Raw genomic sequence first — 16,991 nt, 5'->3', positions numbered from 1 at the left:
CGGACCCGTACAACTCTAATATCATCAAAAATCAAATAAAATATGGAACTTAGGTGGCTCGCGGGCCGCGACACCCTGTTACTTGCCGGACACCCCTCCAGCCACGTGTCCCACACGCGTCGCATCCATACTTCATGACTCAGCAACCCTAAACTCTAGCTACAACCCTCGCGGGCCGCGAAGGAGAAAGGGTAGGGCCTCGCGGGGCGCGGGGCGCCCCTGATCACCCTATAAAAAGAGGTGCAGGCCTCATTCCAAATCGTTCATTCTCTCTAACTCTCTCTCAACTTCTGTAGACGAATTTAACGGGTATAATGCCCCTAAAAACACGAAGCTTTGCCTCGTTGTAAGTATTATAACCCCCGATCACGTATTCGTTACCCTGCCCGATTGACCTAGGACTTCGTAACGCATGTCAAGGCTCTGCCTGACTCAGTTCGTTGGAGTTCTGTCTCGTGTTGTATGACTAATGTGATTTGAGTTATCTTACTAACACGTGTGCATTGTTTATTTTAAAAGAAAATAATCAGGAAGCAACAGGAAGCTATAGAAATACCTAAGTCTACAAATGTGAGTACATATGAGTACATTCTTTTTTTTATAAACCTTTTTGTGAATACATTCTCTTTTTGTAAACCCTTTTTGTGAGTCATTGTTTCAAATTTTTTACAAAACCCTAAATGTTTATCAAGATACCTACAGTGATTAAGTTTTTGTGATTCTACAATTATCATCAGTATGTAGGGTTTTGTATATATTACTTGACACTCGTTACTATTGCGAATAGTAGCATGACCGCAAGCACGGGGGACAAAGGTTGCCCAGTAGCAATGCTGTAATGAATAATTGGATAGATATAAACATTGTAAATCTTAATACTGTAAAGTTATAAAACTGTTTTGATTAAACTGGGATGCTTTCGCCAGTATTTCTTGCTGATAAAACCTTTTTTAAAACGCGTTTCAGGTAACTTAATGTGAAAGCTATTAGAAGTCAGCTATGGAGCACCGAAAGCTTAAAGAAGTGGCTATAAACGTTACCTAAATAAAAAGGAGAACTGTTTTCAATAATTAGGGTTTATCTCTATAAATGTATTGTGAATAAAACATGGGTTTATCCCATTTATTTATTATAAAAGTCTGGTGTTTTGAAACTCTGAAACTATTTCCTAACTACGATTCTGATGTCTCATTTTCGCTGCCAAATTAATAAATACCGGTACCATCTGACCGCTTCACGGCTCCCGCTCTCGGGGTGGGGTCGGGGGTTGTGACACAAACCCCTGATCTATAATGGTGAAGTTGATCCGTTCGTTTGTCAACAATGGATTAGCGACATTGAAGGGGTATTCGAAAGAACCCATTATGATGAGACTGATTTCGTGGCATACGGAACCCGTCAGTTAAGAGGCTAAGCTAAGGATTGGTAGGATAATCTGAGGAAGGAACAGGGAATTGAGGCCACGAGAACTATGATGTGGGAAGAATTCAAGACACCGTTCCTTAGACACCATAGCCCGAAAGCTGTGATCAACAGGATTAAAGAAGAGTTTATTCAGCTGAGGCATAGTGGTGACTCGATCGAAAAGATTACGGAAATATTTCTCGACAAGCTCAGGTTTTGTGATGAGCTGGTTCAAGCTGAAGAACAGAAGATATACTATTACTATAACATGCTAAGTGTGGAATATCGGGAGTTTATGGCTCCATCAAAATACGGGCATCTTACAGAGATAGTGAATGCCGCACGTGAAAGAGAGATCGAGCTGAAGAAGCAGATCGAAAGGGGTGAAAGAAGTGTGTTTGATATAAACCCAAGCCCTACAAAGAAACCAAAGCCGAATGAAGCTCCTAAGAAAGGAGCTGCAAAAGGGGGATTACCTCAATGCAAAATATGTGGAAAGACCCACAAGGGCGAATGTTATTTTAAAAACAAACCATGTCCTACTTGCGGAAAAGTTGGACATGTGGTTGCAAATTGCCCAGGAAAGGTGTCGGGGTGCTATAAATGTTATAAACCGGGACATAAAAAGTCTGAATGTCCGGAGTTGGTTGGAACCAAAGACGCAGCTGACACAAAGACTGATGCCCAGAAAGCGAGGGCAAAGTCTTTCCACATGATAGCCGCAGAGGCTAAAGCTGAACCTGATGTCGTTTCAGGTATATTTCTTGTAAATTCAATTCCAGCATGAATTTTATTTGATACAGGTGCAAATAGATCTTTTGTGTCACATCGATCTATTCAACACCCTATATTCACGTTAACAAAATTACCTATGCCTCTAGAAGTAGAAATAGGTAATAATAAAAGTTTTATTGTTTGTGATATGTGCTGGAATTGCAAATTGAGCATTGACGATGAAGAATATTTCGTCGATCTAATTCCCATGTCGATGGGATAATTTCAAGTGGTAATCGGGATGGATTGGTTAGCTCGATATCACGCGAAAGTAATATGTAACCGTAAGGAGATACAACTAATGTCTCCAAGCGGAAAACATGTTACTATTTCTGGGGAGAAAAGCTACAGCCCCATAATCTGCTCTTTTATTAAATCTTGTAAACTGGTTCAACATGGATGTAATGCGTATATGGCTTACATACATGATGTCACACCCCAACCGATGGCGGAATCATCGAGGCGCAGCACTAGGCGAATCAGATTGCACAAGAGAATCCATAACGACTATTTGTGATAATATTTTTAACACGTTTAATATCCCATACTATCAAACAAATAATCCACAAACAGTTATAACAGATATCAAATCTCTCAAACAAAAATAGATCCGACAACCCAGATTTTATTTGGTGAGTTTCTAGACTTCCTATCCATTTGCAGCATACGATAATCATCAACCTGCCACATACGTTAAATAAAAGTCAATACAATTATGTAAAGGTGAGTACACAAGTTTGCATAGATATAGTATAAAAAGCATTTACACATAACCAGCATGTAACACGTAACGGGCGAAGCATGTACTACCAATAATGATACATCCTAACCACATGACTGTGAGTAGAGTATGCGCGACACATGTTCACCGAAGTGAACACGTGAAGTAAAGTATGTGATCCTTAGCAACCCCTGAATAAACATGTGATGAGTCCAAACTATAGTACTATCGTTGCTAAAGGTGGTCGGGCAAGTAATCACTGTGTAAGCATAGCAACAAGCGTTCAACTAATCATGTATAGCATGCGGGAGCGGTTAGCGTTTATTAAAGTGTTAAGCATTGTGAGTTGTGTTTTCAATAGAGAACGTATGTAACACCAAAAGTGCGTTAATCGAAAAAGGGTTCGAGTATACTCACAGTGCGTGTCTAACAAGTAAACTCTGAATATGGATTGAAGGGAGTGCAGGACCAGCCTGCGTACGGGAACAGAAGCGTAAGTCCTCCAAAGTGCTGAAACGGTTGAAATCGAAGTGTCGGGTGGGAAACAGAAGCTTCGTACGAAGGTGGGTCTTCGTACACGTGTTGCTTCCGTTGTCCAAAATCGAGTGTTCTTCGCGTTTGTCTTCGAAAAAATCGAGTGTTCACCCCCCTAACCTTAAGCTACTGTTTAAACTTAGAGTCGGAGAGGTCTTGAATTGAGTCACAGATGAGAATCGTCTGTTTAGTGTGAAGTCAGTGCCTTCGTACGAAGCCATGTGCCTTCGTACGAAGGAAGTGCCATCGTACGAAGCTGGGCTTCGCACTGAACAGTCCAAGTTCACAAACGTGGTTGTTCTTGGCGTTTGGGGCAATGTTTTCGCTTGAATCGGATGTATTTCCGAGTCCCATTCAAGACGGTTTCGACACTACCTTGTTCCACTATTCAGTGAACGAAATACATGCTTTTAGGTCTGTTTTGGTGTGAAAATCAAGTTAAAAAAAGTTTTGAAGGGTTTCCACCTAGATCTAACGCTTGGGGAGTGTGAAATCAACTGATTTCTAATTTGGGAAGCCTTAGCTAGGCCCAATACACTCGGTTAAGTGTATATCCGTGGTGAAATAAGAAGATTTGATGAAAAAGATGAAGATTTTGTAAAAAAGAATGAAGGTTTTCTATGAAAAAGATGATGTTCTTTGTAAAAAGATGAAAAAGATGAAGTTTGGTTGAAGAATAGAAGATTTTTGATGAAATCAAAGTGAATCTTGTGGAAAATCGAAGTGGAAAACATTGTGTAGTCATATAAAACTGTTAAATCTTACTTGAAAATGGTCGGACAACAATTTGGCAGAGTTTCGGTGCAAAAATCAGCAAGTGAATGAAATGGAGAAGGGCTTGGGTATTTATAGAGGAGGCTGGCACTTCTGTTCGAACCGGCTGCCTTCGTACTCGGTAGCGCCTTCGTACGAAGCTGCCTGGCTTCGTTTGAAGTGGCCAGTTTGATGAGGAAATTCTTCGTTTCGCGTATCGGATGCTTGTTTAATGCGTTTTGTTGCGTTATTTAGTACTAGTATGCTAAGTATTGCGTTACGTTTGCGATTCGGTGCGATAAATCGAGTTACGAGTTGTCACACCCCGATTTCCACGTGTCTCACCGGTGGGCCCGGTGGGGGATTACCGTGACGTAGTTGGCAACAATATAGTCAAACCACACAATTATATGAATGCACAGCGGAAGCATAAAGATAAATATATTTCAACTTGAATGTAATATCAAGGTATCACCATTGTTGAAATAAAATCCACAGGGGATCAATAACAAGATAAAAATAACTGTTCAACAGACGTAGGCATCTTAAGCTTGCGAGACTCTTTATTGATACTAAGGAGAAATATCCAGCCAATTACGCTTAGTACCTGCATTTAGTATTTTTGGGAAAATACGTCAGTTTACATTGGTAAATACATTCAACCGACACTTTTGTAAAATGTTTAATAAAATTGATTTGAATGCACAAAGCACAAACTCTTTATAACTTGGGATAATTTATAATTAAATCTTGTAAAGAATTACATGTTTACTATGCGTTCGGTCGCCCGGGTCGTGCCGGGTTAAAGATTAATAGACACACCACATAGCATAAAACCGTGGCGGGAAAACCAACGGCTATACCTTTATAATCATGGACATAATGCCGGGTGTACGCCTACACTCGGATGTCAAGGTCGTGGCCATTTCATAAAATGATGCCAAGGATATCCGGGACATGGTCATTAAGCTCCCAAAGGCGTAAAGCCAACAAAACAAGTTTTTAAACGGGTCGCATTGATAATACCCAACTACTAATGAGTTGGGGTCAATTGCCCGACCAAGCGGTATTTTTAAATACCGTAACCCAAGCCCGTATAACGGAAAATAAGTTAAAAGTATTTACCTTTGCAAGTATAAATCCATAATCGAATAAATGCAAACATCTTTTACTGGCCTCCTATTCTGGAACGAAGGTTTTAAAATAACCTATTAGAATCCTAACGGGTCTTTAATTTAGCCGAAGCTTAGACCGGTCAGTTTTGAAGGATAGTTACGGTTTAATCGCGTAAAAGGCGAAAACCGGGAATGGAATGTGATTTGGACCCAACAAGTTTGAAGACTTGTTTTATATGGGTATAATAACCACACTCTGGATTTTGGGGTCAAAACAATATGGTTTGACCCGTTTCGGCTAGTTTATGTAAACTAGTTACATAAGCCGAACCGTGCGCGCAAAAGGCGTAACGGGTAACCGTAAGAGTCCTACACTGGTTTCCTAAGTCAATATGCTTTAAAGAGGTTGTGGTATCATTAGGATACCTTCCATAATGAGCGTAACAATTTTAAATCCATTTTATGCCCCGTAGGGGTATTTCGGTCATTTTAAAGATTTATAAGAGAGGTTTCTGTGTTCTACAGGAAATCTGAGTTTTCCGAACATTTTATAAAGTTCAAAATGCTCTATTTATTATTTAAAATCAGTAGCAACTGGAATCGGGTCAAAAGACCTTGTAGAACTCAAGTTATGTCCGAAAAGGGTTTATTCGGTATTTACCGAACCGTTGCCATAACCGCAGGTTATAAGCAGGTTAAAAATAATTAAAAATCTTTAAAAATCCCAAAATATTACTTTATATCAGTGTGTAAAAGGTTTGGTGTCGAAATCTGGGTTTAGATAGGCGTTATGCTAATTGCGCTATTTAATTACTAAAGTTTCCGTAATTTGCGCTATTTAGCATAACTCCTATTCTGGACCTCGGATTGACGTGAAATTTTAGGGACATGCTTAGAAATCAGTAACTAAGGTTATGGTCCTTTCACATGTCCGAAATTCTCGTTTTAAATTAAAAAGGGCGTTACGGTCAACTTTTAAGCATTTAACGGAAATGTGTAAAAGACTCGGACAAACAACGAACCGGTCGGTTATACCATTATGTAACCTGGTCCTAAGAGAGTCCTAAGGCATATCTAAAACATACTTTAACGGGTCAGAACTGAAGTCAAAGCAAAAGTCAAAGTTTTGCGACTTTCGGCTCCGAACCGGGTCAAAACAGTAAATGGTCGGATCAAACAAGCTTAGACTAGTTAATATACTTATTATCATGTTTTATGAGTGTTAAAACAGGTTACACACCATCTACATTACTGATTATGCATAAAATCGCAAAATAGCATTTCTGTTGACTTTTTCTAAGCACGTTTGACTCGACATTCAGACTAGTTAGAGTGGGAATCAGAGGGTGCCCTTTTAGGGGCTTAAAGCCCACATGATTACCAACATATAACTATCTTTGATTCGACAAACCACTGGACCATTTGTGATTTATCATAAAGTCAATCGTTAATTACGACGGATTGACTTTTAAGCTAAACTATGCAAAAACTAAGCCACAAAGGGTTGGGCATACTTACAGAAGCTTGGTGCACGACTAGAGATGTTAGAGGAATGCTTTAGAGCTCCAGAAGTGAACTAGAAGGCAGGTTTGAGGTGTGTTGAACATTGGTGCATCACATTGCCTTTTCTAGTGAAAAATGATGCATAAGATCATTACAACTCATCCTATAATTGCTCATGGATGATCAGCAGGTGTCCATGAGTGCTAGGGGACATGTAGGGGGCACCCATGCTTCAATTAATGCATCAATGATCGTTTACAAGCTCAAACAGTGAATCTGCCCATGTTTTCTGCATCTGGCACTCTCACGCGGCCCGCATTAAGATTCAGGCAACTTGGACGCGGGCCGCCTGAATCCTCATGTCAGTAAACGAATCAGCATATGGCGCGCGGCCCGCATTAAATCACTCATATCCTTAACGCGGCCCGCATTAGACTTGATTTTCAAGATTTTCATATCTTTTGTAATCATTAACCTGACCCTTTCGGTTTCGAAGGGGTAACTTTGCGATTTGGCCCTCGATTATTTACAATTAAGGGCCTCGTGACTTTTACCCGCATTGTTAAGTCCCCGGTTAGTTTAATTACTATCCGAAAAGCCTTAACTTTTATTGTTGACGCTTTTAACCCCTCGCATACGAAATTGATCATAACTTTCTCGATTTAAAACGGAACTTCGCGAAATTTATATCGTATATTCTAGTGAGCGTAATTTACTGTTACAAAGTCTCGGGTTCGTCAAAGGGTCACTCAGAGGTATAAATTAAACATGTTGACACATTTGACCCCTGTTGTTTGTAATCTCTCACTTTCTTCCGCATTTCGCTCCGTACGATCCATGATTCATTCGTTTGAAGGTACGAGCATCATTTAGGGTTACTATACAGTATATTTACCCCTCGTTGACATTTTTAACCCTCGAATTTACATACTTTCAAGGTTTATCAACTTTAGTCCTTTATTTAGTATTTAATACCACGTGTAAACTTATGACACGTGTCAACACATTATTGGACACAAAATTTCGAGGTGTTACATCCTCACCCCCTTAAAATAAATCTCGACCCGAGATTTACTGAAACAAATAAGAGTATTTTTCTTTCATCATGGATTCAACTTCTCACGTGAATTCGGGACCTCTACGGGCATCCCATTTGACCTTCACAATAGGTACATGCTTCCTTCGAAGCTTATTTACCTGTCGATCTTCAATCGACAAAGGTTTTTCCACAAATTTTAAGCTCTCATCTATGTGCACATCTGTATGTGGTATTACCAGTGATTCATCAGTGAAGCACTTCTTTAGATTGCAGATGTGGAACACATTGTGAATTCCACTGAGCTCTTCTGGTAAGTTTAACTTATAGGCAACTGACCCGACACGTTCGATAACCTCGAAAGGTCCTGTGTATCTCGGGCTTAGCTTGCCTTTCTTACCAAAATGCATCACTCCCTTCCAGGGTGACACTTTAAGCAACACTTTATCACCTACTTCGAAGTGAAAATCTTTACGCTTTGGATCTGCGTAACTTTTTTGCCTATCTCGGGCAGCCTTGAGACGGTCTCGAATCTGGACAATCTTGTCCGTCGTTTCGAAGACTATCTCTGGTCCTGGTAATTGGACATCTCCAACTTCCGCCCAACAAACGGGCGATTTACACTTTCTACCGTATAATGCCTCGAAGGGCGTAGCCTTAATGCTGGTATGGTAGCTATTGTTGTAGGAGAATTCGATTAATGGTAGGTTCTTATCCCAACTACCACCCAAATCGATCGCACATGCACATAGCATGTCTTCCAACGTCTGAATAGTACACTCACTCTGACCGTCTGTCTGAGGATGGTAAGCCGTACTGAAATTCAAACGTGTGCCCAAAGATTGCTGGAAACTTCTCTAGAAATGCGACGTGTATCTAGTATCTCTGTTAGAGATAATAGACACAGGTATGCCATGTAAGGCTACAATCTTATCAACGTATAACTGGGCTAACATGTCGGAGTTATAGGTCTCCTTGATGGGTAAGAAATGCGCTGACTTAGTCAGTCTATCAACTATAACCCATATTGTATCATTTCCTTTTCTCGTTTTAGGTAACTTGGTGATAAAATCCATAGTTACCATTTCCCACTTCCATTCGGGAAGTTCAGGCTGTTGTAGCAAGCCTGACGGCTTTTGATGCTCAGCTTTGACTTGCGCACAAGTCAAGCATTTGGCTACATAAGCAGCTACAGACTTTTTCAAGCCTATCCACCAATAATTTGCCTTTAGATCCTGGTACATCTTATCAGCTCCAGGATGAACGGAGTATTTAGAACTGTGGGCTTCCTGGAGGATGACATCTCGAAGTCCTCCATAGATTGGAACCCATATTCGTCCATCTAATCGTAAAATTCCGTCCTTGCTAAGAGTTAACTGCTCCTCAGTTACTCCTAGCTTTTCTTTAGGATAGTTAGCTTCCAACACAGCTTCCCTCTGTGCAGCTAACAACATTTCAATCAAATTATTCTTCACTTCAATGCTCTTGGCATTGATTCGGATGGGTTTCACTCTTTCCTTTCGACTCAAGGCATCAGCGCTCTACATTCGCCTTGCCGGGATGGTATCTGATTTCACAATCATAATCATTTAATGTCTCCATCCAACGGCGCTGCCTCATGTTTAAATCCTTCTGATCAAACAGATGTTGAAGGCTCTTATGATCAGAATAGATCACAAACTTGATACCATACAGATAATGCCTCCACAGTTTTAGTGCGAACACAATGGCACCCAACTCCAAGTCATGGGTGGTGTAATTCTTTTCATGCACCTTTAACTGTCTCGAAGCATAGGCAATAACCTTGCCTTTCTGCATAAGCACACATCCCATGCCAGTGTGTGATGCATCGCAGTAAACTACGAATTCTTCGATACCTTCAGGCAATGTCAGTACAGGAGCGTTGCTCAACTTCTGTTTCAGGATATCAAAGGACTCTTGCTGCTTAGGGCCCCAAACGAACTTTACTTTCTTCTTGGTCAAGGAAGTTAAGGGCGCAGCAATCCTTGAAAATTTTTCAATGAAACGCCTGTAATATCCTGCTAACCCCAGGAAACTACGAATCTCTGTAGGCGTCTTCGGCTCTTGCCAATTCATGACAGCTTCTACTTTAGCGAGATCCACTTGGACACCACGCTCGCTGACAACATGTCCGAGGAATTGGACTTCTCGAAGCCAGAATTCACACTTAGAGAATTTGGCATAGAGTTTCTCATGATGCAGGAGTTTGAGAATACAGCGAAGGTGTTTCTCATGGTCAGCTTGGTTCTTAGAGTAGATAAGAATGTCGTCGATGAAAACGATGACGAATTTGTCTAAGTACGGCTTGCAAACGGGATTCATGAGATCCATGAATGCGGCTGGTGCATTAGTGAGCCCAAAAGGCATCACTAGGAACTCATAATGACCATAACGAGTCCTAAATGCGGTTTTATGTACGTCTTCATCTCTTACCTTCAGTTGGTGGTAGCCTGACCTTAAGTCAATCTTCGAGAAATAACTTGCCCCTTGAAAGTGATCAAACAAATCGTCGATCCTCGGCAAAGGATACCTATTCTTTATCATGACGTTATTAAGCTCGCGATAATCGATGCACAGACGCATCGATCCGTCCTTCTTCTTGACAAACAAGACAGGTGCTCCCCAGGGAGACGAACTAGGTTTAATGAAACCTTTAGCTAGCAGTTCATCCAGTTGTGTCCTTAACTCCTTCATTTTGGTTGGTGCTAACCTGTAAGGTGCTCTAGCAATAGGTGCTGCTCCAGGGATGATGTCAATTCTGAATTCCACTTGCCTATCTGGCGGCAAACCAGGTAGTTCTTCCGGAAAAACTTCTGGGTATTCAGAAATGACGGGGATGTCTTCTATCTTCGGTTTAGGCTCATCAATAATCACTTGTGCCATGTAGATGACACAACCCTTCTTTAAACATTTTGAAGCCTTGAGCATAGTCACTTGCTCAGGTAATCCATACTGGGTATCTCCCCGAATGGTAAGCGATTCACCAGACGGAGTCTTTATCACCACTTGCTTTCTGTTGTAGACGATTTGGGCCTGGTTGTGAGATAACCAGTCCATACCCAATACTATGTCAAAACCGGCCAAATTAAAGGGAAGTAGAGACAGAGGAAAAGAGTGGTTCTTAATGGATATTACACATCCATCTAACACAGTGGAGACGGTTTCTATGGTGCCATCTGCTAACTCTACCTCATAGGTTATACTCAAGGTTTTGACAGGCATATTCAGCAATTTGCAAAATTTATGATCTACGAAAGACTTATCAGCGCCTGAATCAAAAAGTACTCTTGCAAAGATATCATTTACAAGGAAAGTACCTGTGATCACGTTATCGTCTAGCACAGCTTCTTTCGCATCCATCCTGAAGACTCTTGCATTGGTCTTCTTGGCCTCTTCAGGCTTTTTGGCGTATTTAGGGCAGTTGGTTTTAATGTGCCCTTTCTCATTGCAACTGTAGCAAGTTGCATCCTTCAGCTTTTTGCAATCCAAGGTCTTGTGGTCCTTGGACTTGCATATCCCGCAAGCAAATGACTTTGACTGAGTCTGCGAGTTTGATTCGAGTCTGCACTTTCCAAAGTGTTGCCTCTTGCAAATCTTGCACTTGGGCTTCTCACCAGATTGATGCCCATCCTTCCTTGACTCAGACCCTCTCTTGTTGTCACCGTTTCCACGGTGCTTCTTGCTCGACCTCCGTGAATTATCATCCTCACGCTTTCTCTTCTCAGCTTCTTTGTTCCTCAGCGATCTTAGTCTGACCGTATCCAGAGTGAGGGACAAAGATGTGTCAGCTACAGATCTAAAGGTCGCTGGCCGAGAGGCCTTTACGCTTGCCTTTATCTCGGGGGCTAAACCACCGATAAAACGAGCTATTCTCTTTGGTTCCGGGGTTACCAGATACGGAACCAACCAGGACATTGTGTTGAAGCTCGTGAGGTAAGCTTGACAGTCAAGGTTCGTCATAACCAACGATAGGAAGTCGGACTCGATCTTTTCAACCTCATGTTGAGGGCAGTAATTTTCCTTGATGAGATAAATGAATTCCTCCCACGTCATGCTGTACAAAACAGCCTTCCCCGAGGCCTAAACCAGAGATCTCCACCATGCAAGGGCTTCACCCTTGAATGACTGCGAAACAAACTTCACCACATCTTTCTCTGCACAACCACTGATGTCCACCACGGTGTCCATCTCGTCTAACCAAGTCATGCAATCTACCGCGCCCTTCTCCCCAGTGAAATCTCGGGGTTTGCAAGATACGAAATACTTGTAGGCGCAACCCCTTGCGCGAGATGCATCAGTAAACACTTTCTCTTTAGGACGCACACTGTTTTCATTAGATGAGTGTTTATCGTCGTCCTTTTTGGGCTTAGACGGAGTCGAGGGTGGTTTGCTGTGAGATTTTGAGTGGGTTTTCGGCTTTGAGTGTGGTTTAGATATGGTTCTGCTCCGGGACTCAGTGTACTCTTCGTATTGTCGATCCAAGGCTGCCTTAATAGTGCCGTCGACAAGAGCTTTCAATTCTGCGCCCGTGATATGAATCTGGGCGTTATCATTTTCATCTTCTTTCGTATGACTATTCACTTCATTTGGGTCAGCCATTGTAACTTGAATCTGCTACAGAAGATGATGACAAAGTTTTGGGAGTTTATTTTGGAATTGTCTTTTATGGCAATTCATTAACCATGGTAAACATAGACCATATCCGGTTAATTTGTTACTCACTTTTATTTAGGATTTGAATATAACTTATCCTATTTACAAAATAATATTGTTAGTGGCACAAAAGCCTGGTCACAAGGACGTTTTTATAATATAAGCTGGGATTACGGAGAATCAAGGCATGGAGGTTTGAACCGTAGTCCTTTTACCTCTTCTGACAGGGAGTCATAGACTACTACTGCCTTTTGTCTTATATGACAATAAATATGGCCCGTAGGCATTACATCACTAATGGATGTTTAAATAGTTTGGCCTGTAGGCATTACATCGCTAATGGATGTTTAATAAGTTTGGCCCGTAGGCACTACATCGCTAATGGATGTTTAATAAGTTTGGCCTGTAGGCACTACATCGCTAATGGATGTTTAATGATTGATCATCTTCATTGACGATTTAACCCATGATTTACAAATCATTAATTTGGGCTTTGGAATCCTTAAAAGGATTCTTATATAAGAATGACGCGTGCGATCTTAACGAATCACATCTGCCAAGAATGTTAACATGTTTACAGAGGTTAACAGGGAATCTGAATCTTTTAATCAGGTCTTACCATCTTGGCCGGGTCTTATACTGACACCTGGCTAGGTTTCACCATTAAGATTCTTTATTTAGGCAGATTAATTTAAAAGGAATGAATTTTGATTTATTTCATGTATAATAGCAAAAATGAAATTTATAACATAACATTCCATTAATTATAACAATGATTACACGCTGCCCTAAACGGGACTTTTAAATAAATAAATACCTACGCAGAGGATTATAGAAAACAAGTCCACGCAGGGACCAAATACAAGGATAGATGTCCGCACAGGGACTAAAAGATAAGTCCACGCAGGAACTGAAAGTAATTGTCCGCGTAGGGACTAAACACGATAAATGTCCACGCAGGGACTAAATTGTAATAGTAAATACAACAATACATAAGGAGACTAATGATCTCGTTTCTTCCTTCCTTTTAGTAGGTTTGCTAGGCCTTTGAGGAATCCACGATTACTCTTACGTTCTTGTTCGAAGTCTCGTTCCACTCGGTTTAGACGGTGGAGGATTTCTTCTTGCTCCGGTGGAGAAAAACGTGGCTGCTGCGACGGTTGCTGAACCGGAGGTCTAGGAGGTATTGGATACCCATGAGCTGAGTAATCTGGTCTCCAAGAGGTTCCATGGAGGGCATTGTAATTAGCCGCTACCACGTATGGATCGGCATCATAGTTATAGTTGTAGTGCGTGTGAGTTGGCTGCTCAAACGGATTGTACGCGGTGGAACCGCCGTATGCTGGTATAGGGTTATCATAGCCGAAAGGTGGCGGAGGTGGTGCAACTGGTGCAGAATTCACCTCTGCAGGGTGGCCCAAAGGTTCCCCTAATTGTGGTTCTTCAGGCACTGAAAGAAAGTGACTCGCACTCGAGTGGCGAGGGGTGCTGAAATGGAATTCCCCTCCTCGGGTGGACATCCGCGCGCCTGATCTCCTACGCCTTGGCGGATCTGGAAGTACTGGTTGAACTGGTGGCGTAACTGCCACGAACCGCGAATCCTCAGAAGGATCCTGTTGCTGCTGTTGGTCATGAGGCGAGAAATGATGAGAAGGTGTGAAGTACCAATCACATTGGTCAAACCTCTCCTGATAACTGTCGGGACCTTGATAGGGTGTTCCATGAAAGGATGACCCATCAGAGATCTCGATAGGATGGTTGGGAGTACCCCTTGCAGGCTCGACGGGATCTGTATCCTCGTCCATATCCACTGCATTATCTTCGGAAAAGTGATCCTCTGGTTCTAAAGGGTTGTACCCTATTGGTTCTTGGACATAATCAGCCGGGTTAAACTGTCCTACGAAGAAAGGAGAAGGATCGCCGTAAGAATGGTGCGAAAGAGATCGCTGGAGAGGTATAAACGAAGGTTGAGGGTTATTGGGTTCATTCTCTGAGTTTGGTCCGAACGAATGACGGTATGAAGGTGTTGAACTGTGCGAGGTAGAATGTCTTGCAGGTTGAAAGAGGTTCCTTCTATGTCTCTGAGGTTCTTCACTCCTTGTAGTCGAAGGAGCTCGCATGTTCGAAGGTCCGGCCTCGTGATCATTGTGAGTAGTGATCGGTCCTTTGCCTCTTCCTCCTCTTCCTCTTCTAATTGCTGGTGGCATATTTCCTGCTTTCAAAACTTTAAATCACAATAACCAACAAAAGACAAACGGGAATAACAATTCGAATTTGTCCTATGTTCTTGTCTAGACTCAAGTATGTGCAATTGTGTCATTGAGATTAAACACTTAAGGATAGTGTTTAATTCACTCAACCTGGCTCTGATACCAACCTGTCACACCCCGATTTCCACGTGTCTCACCGGTGGGCCCGGTGGGGGATTACCGTGACGTAGTTGGCAACAATATAGTCAAACCACATAATTATATGAATGCACAGCGGAAGCATAAAGATAAATATATTTCAACTTGAATGTAATATCAAGGTATCACCATTGTTGAAATAAAATCCACAGGGGATCAATAACAAGATAAAAATAACTGTTCAACAGACGTAGGCATCTTAAGCTTGCGAGACTCTTTATTGATGCTAAGGAGAAATATCCAGCCAATTACGCTTAGTACCTGCATTTAGTCTTTTTGGAAATACGTCAGTTTACACTGGTAAATACATTCAACCGACACTTTTGTAAAATGTTTAATAAAATTGATTTGAATGCACAAGGCACAAACTCTTTATAACTTGGGATAATTTATAATTAAATCTTGTAAAGAATTACATGTTTACTATGCGTTCGGTCGCCCGGGTCGTGCCCGGTTAAAGATTAATAGACACACCACATAGCATAAAACCGTGGCGGGAAAACCAAAGGCTATACCTTTATAATCATGGACATAATGCCGGGTGTACGCCTACACCCGGATGTCAAGGTCGTGGCCATTTCATAAAATGCTGCCAAGGATATCAGGGACATGGTCATTAATGTTGGTGCACTACATCTGCTGATTACGTTTTGTATCGAGTCATTATCTTAGAACGTTAGATCTAGGCACGTAATACGAGAAATTATGAGATTGTATAGGTTTATGATGTTTGGATCGCTCATAGGTACATGGTGATAGTGGACCGCTCATATGACACTATCTTGGGTCGCTTATATGTCAAGTTTGTGGGCCGCTCCAGTGTCATGTGTATGGGTCGCTTATTGGGCCTGTCCAATAAGCGGTCCCAATGTCCTATAAATACCTTATGAGCGGATTCATTTGTAACGTTCCTGATTTTCGTACCGAAGTGCTGCCAGATCGAAAACAGGTTGTATTCATCGTCAAATCAATAGAAAAGGAGTTTAAAGTGTTATACAAGCTATTCCTACGTCATTTACTTGTTTTCCGCACCTGTACTTGACGAAAACACCTCTGAACGACTCGTTCGGGTCGCCAAACGATCCTACAAGTGGTATCAGAGCTTCAGGAGGAGGAGTTCTACAGGAAATAGCTGAAAATTGTTGAAAATTCTGTCTTCTACTCATTCTTTTTCAGATTTAGATATTTTTCACGGTCGAAACTTGCTCAAAATCTCAGGGATTGTGCGCGATGGTATAAAGACAAACCCTTGAAAGTTTGGGGTTGAAATTCAAAGAAATAGTGGGTCAAATCGTTGTCCGAAGTTGGATCGCTTTTCTGGAACAACTCTGGATCGCTTATTGGACCTAGCTTGAACCGCTCATTCGATCGTTCTGACTTGAATCGCTCATTCGGACCGCTCATCCGGACCGCTCATACATCAAATCCTGGACCGCTCGAAATTAATTTCTGTGAACCGCTCATCCGTACTTGTTTAGGACCGCTTATTCGGTTGAGTGACTTGGACCGCTCCAAAAACAATTGTGAACCGCTTATTCATACATTTTCTGAACCGCTCGTACGAACAATTACCTGGATCGCCTATTTGGACCATCTGGATTCGCTCGAACAGACAGGAATTGAACCGCTCGAACTGAAATCTCTTGAATCGCTTATTCGGTTGAATTACTTGAACCGCTCCAGATATTTCTTTCTGGATCGCTCGAAGGAACTATATTTGGACCGCTTTTCTGTCAGTTGCCTTGAAAAACGTGTTAAATCATCATGAATTCTGAGTTTTACAACGCTTTTGCTACATCGACTACTCCAGCCGCAATTGCTCAAGCTATGAATCTGGAAAATGAGACTGGAACCACTCAGAAACCCCCGAAACTGATGAGTATTGAAGAATACTATGGGTGGAAAGATCGCTTTGAAAACTGGGTTCAGGCAAATCATCTCAGATCGTGGGAATGCATATTGGAAAAGTACACATTGCCTCGAACAGAATTGCAAGTCATTAAACAGATATCTGAATTCTCAGAACAAGAACGTGCAATGTACAGAGCAGAAAAAATGATGATCAGTTT

The 16,991-nt window shown here is 41.6% G+C and overlaps 1 protein-coding gene across 1 annotated transcript; it reads left to right on the top strand.

Annotated features, from left to right (window-relative positions):
• The first annotated feature begins 1,471 nt into the window (after positions 1–1,471).
• LOC110886184 lies at positions 1,472–2,191 on the top strand. Its single transcript, XM_022133951.1, has one exon. The coding sequence runs from the start codon at positions 1,472–1,474 to the stop codon at positions 2,189–2,191; it is 720 nt and encodes a 239-aa protein (XP_021989643.1).
• The last annotated feature ends 14,800 nt before the right edge of the window (positions 2,192–16,991 follow it).

Source organism: Helianthus annuus, chromosome 2, assembly GCF_002127325.2.
Source record: "Helianthus annuus cultivar XRQ/B chromosome 2, HanXRQr2.0-SUNRISE, whole genome shotgun sequence".
In the NCBI taxonomy this organism is placed as follows: Eukaryota; Viridiplantae; Streptophyta; class Magnoliopsida; order Asterales; family Asteraceae; genus Helianthus; species Helianthus annuus.
This window is presented reverse-complemented; position numbering and strand designations above follow the sequence as displayed.

Coding starts and splice junctions, on each gene's coding strand:
- LOC110886184 (XM_022133951.1), top strand. CDS start 1,472: ATGATGTGGGAAGAATTCAAGACACCGTTCCTTAGACACCATAGCCCG.